The following is a 3,232-nucleotide window of genomic DNA, read 5'->3' as shown; positions in this document are numbered from 1 at the left end:
GTCCACAAACATCTCAAATGCCTTTGTTGTTCCTTGTTGCACCCCTAGCCGAAGATCGGTTCGCATGGTTGGCATACGAAAGGTCTGGTACGAAGCGTCCTCCGTGCAATCCAGCTGTCCAGCTGTTGGAGCAGAGCCCGCTCATCTTTGGGGCAAAGCGTGCCAGTCAGGCCCACACACTTGACAGATGGGTCTTGGCGAAGATGGTCCAGCCGGCTTGGGCAGCGAACAAGACTCCCTCGATAGCTGGTGTCCACGAGCATTGTGTGAACCTCGTCCATCACCAGCATGGCCAGACGCTTCTGCTGCACGAGAGTTTGCACCCACCTCATCCCATAGCCAACCAAAAAGTCGACCGTCATGACAATCACTTGAACGTTGACTTGCATGTCACGGCCATCATTCTTAGCCCACTGCGATACAATGTCAGCCTGCTCGAAGCGGCGGCACCAGTCTCTGGCAAGCTCACGAAGCGGGACTATCCACACCACGACCTTGCGTGGCTGGAGGTGAGCGAGTGTACACCGCGTCTTGCCCATGCCAGTCGGGGCCACGGCCAACAGCCAGCCGTCCTGGGCCTCGTGCCGAGTCACAGCCTGTGCCAATCGATACTGATCCCAGTCGCGAATGTTGTCTTCCACGCTTGCCGCACACATTGAGCCAGCCAAAGCTGATCCTCATACTCTTCTTGCTGCGTTTGGTCATTGTGCTGACTTGGCTCTTGCTGCAAGGCCGTCGACGCAGCCTCTTCCACGGCTCGCGGCACGGCAACTGGCATGGACGATTCGGCTGCCTCGACTTCGTCTAAATCCAACCCGGCAATGATATCGTCAATGTCGTCCTCAGCATCAAGGCAGGCTTCAACCTCGAGATCTGTTTGCGTGCCCACGGTCGCTTGCACCTGTGTGCTGGCGTTCCTGACCCGAGACGACTGGATGACCACCTGTTTATGAACCACTTGTTGCACGCAGGTCTGTCCATCCACGGCCTCGGCTTGGATCTGATCCTCTACATCTACCAGCTTCATGAGCTTGTGCCATTCTTCAGACACAAACTGATGGCCGTACTGCGCTTCACTGGACACAAACTTGTGATCGAGCTGCGTGCGGCCATAGACGTCCGTGCCGTCCTGCCTGCATGCTGGCTTTGAGAGTGTGCCACATTCAACGCCCCCAATGAAGGCTCGGGCGTATGATGCAACACCAGTGTACGCAGCCAAGCCACACTCATGTGCCGCCATGCGCTGACAGTGATGCTGGTTCCAAGAAACCGCTTGGTCACGGCCTGGATGGTTCGGTAGACTTGGCCTGGCCGAAGCTGTTTTTCGAGCTGCATTGGCGCAATGTTGAACATCAGCTCATACGTGCCCTCCTGTGCGACACGCTTGGCCGCTCGTAGATCGTCGTGCTGGTCGTCAACAGAGCCAACAGTGTCTGGCTCGATTGAATCTTCGACCTTCATCGCGTCGGCCTCGAGCTCATCTTGCTCTTCTTCCGTCAGGGAATTGGGATCTATTGCCGAAGACGTGATCAATTCGTCTCGATCTTGCAAGTCATCAGCAAACAGCTCCTCCAGCGGCTTGCACAATAGCAGGTACGCCATCATGACCGCACTGGCCCGCTTGTCCATGTAGTGTGCAGCATGCGACTCGCGGTTGCTGATCCATGTGGTTTTGCCTCGTCGCGCGACAAACGCCAAGCGGTTTCCGGAGAAGAAGACATTTCTGGGGCTGGCGGAGGAGTCGCGATAGAAAAGGCTCGTGTATACCATCGCACGCACGGGGAGACCTATGCACAGATGTATGGTGAAATCTGCGTTGTGTACAGTAATATGTTCGTACGCCCAGACTACCAGACGTACCAGTTGAGAGGTGTGCATATGTCAATGCCAGGCGATTAAACTCTTGCAGGGAGCAGATTCAGCGCAATTTTGATGCTATGCTAAACTTGCCGGGTGCATCAGGCATGGTAAACTCCTCGACTAGCTCTGGAGTTTCCAAGATGTGCTCCAGCAGCATTGTATAAAAGTCATGACCGTCGATGTCCTTCAAATCCCGGCCGACCCAGGACTGAGGGGGCCCGGGCCGATTCGAGTCCAGCAACAAGAGCAGGACAGCATAAACTCGCTTCTCGAGCCCCGAATTAAAGAGCAGCTCCTTGGTGAGAATTTCCGTCCATTCTGGCTCGCATGGCTCGCAGACCAGTCCCAAGGTCATCCACGTTATTGGGGTGCAAGCATCGACGACCTGCCAGAACCCTCTGAAAGGATTGCATCAATGTACTCGACGATGTGCACCTGCTGCTGCCCGTCGAGGAACTCTCTGGTACACTCTGGGTGTGTTTAGCCACCGGATTATAAGTACGGTCCCGCTGACCGTGAGTGGCATTTTCTTTTGGATACTTCCCTTCCTGTTTTCTATCGTTCTCTCCTGTGAGAGAAGTGCAATTGAACCGCTGAACTGTCTCAGCTCAAATAGTCTTTCAATACTGCACGCAGCATATTGGAGTGCAAGCATCGACCACCTGCCAGATCCCTCTGGAAGGATTGCATAAGTGTACTCGACGATGTGCAGCTGCCGCCGCCCGTCGAGGAACCCTCTCGTACACTCTGGGTGTGTTTAGCCACCAGATTATAAGTACGGTCCCGCTGACCGTGAGTGGCATTTTCTTTTGGATATTTCCCTTCCTGTTTTCTATCGTTCTCTCCTGTGAGAGAAGTGCAATTGAACCGCTTTACTGTCTCAGCTCAAATCGTCTTTCAATAGGTTATGGGCCTCGACTGCGTGGACACTGCGTCAAGGAGCTGAAGACTTGGGTGCTTCCCATTTGAGTGCGAGTTCCCCAAAGGAAAAACCGGTGTCGAGGAGTACATCGAGAACATGGCGCTCGAGGAGTTGCCGGAGATCGTGAAGAGCATCCGCCGACAGTCGGAGCGCTGGCCTCAGTATGATGGCCATGACACGATGAAGTTGATCGAGCTGCGCGAGGTCATTAACGCCGTTTGTGACAGCTACGATGTCCCGTACCTGCCAGAGCTCAAGAGCCTGGAGGAGGAGGATTTGCAAGCCGCTGCCATTGAGGAGAAGCACGGGCCAGGCCCGAAGGACAACGTCAAGAAGCTCAAGGAAATCAGTAGTGTGATTATTGTCGCACTTTCGACGTGTCTCACCGGAACAGCTCGCTTAGTCTTGAGTGGCCTTAGGAAGGAAATCAAGAGCGGCCATGGTCGTGAA

General features: G+C 54.6%; 1 protein-coding gene across 1 annotated transcript; it reads right to left on the bottom strand.

The window, feature by feature from the left end:
• Positions 1 to 44: 44 nt before the first annotated feature.
• Positions 45 to 1,770, bottom strand: MONBRDRAFT_10348 (uncharacterized protein; the record flags this gene model as incomplete). Its single annotated transcript, XM_001748022.1, has 3 exons — positions 45 to 642; positions 816 to 1,182; positions 1,383 to 1,770. The coding sequence occupies 3 exons, from the start codon at positions 1,768 to 1,770 to the stop codon at positions 45 to 47; spliced, it is 1,353 nt and encodes a 450-aa protein (XP_001748074.1).
• Between the last annotated feature and the right edge of the window lie 1,462 nt (positions 1,771 to 3,232).

The sequence above is a fragment of the Monosiga brevicollis genome, genomic scaffold (assembly GCF_000002865.3).
Source record: "Monosiga brevicollis MX1 MONBRscaffold_20 genomic scaffold, whole genome shotgun sequence".
NCBI lineage: Eukaryota > Choanoflagellata > Craspedida > Salpingoecidae > Monosiga > Monosiga brevicollis.
This window is presented reverse-complemented; position numbering and strand designations above follow the sequence as displayed.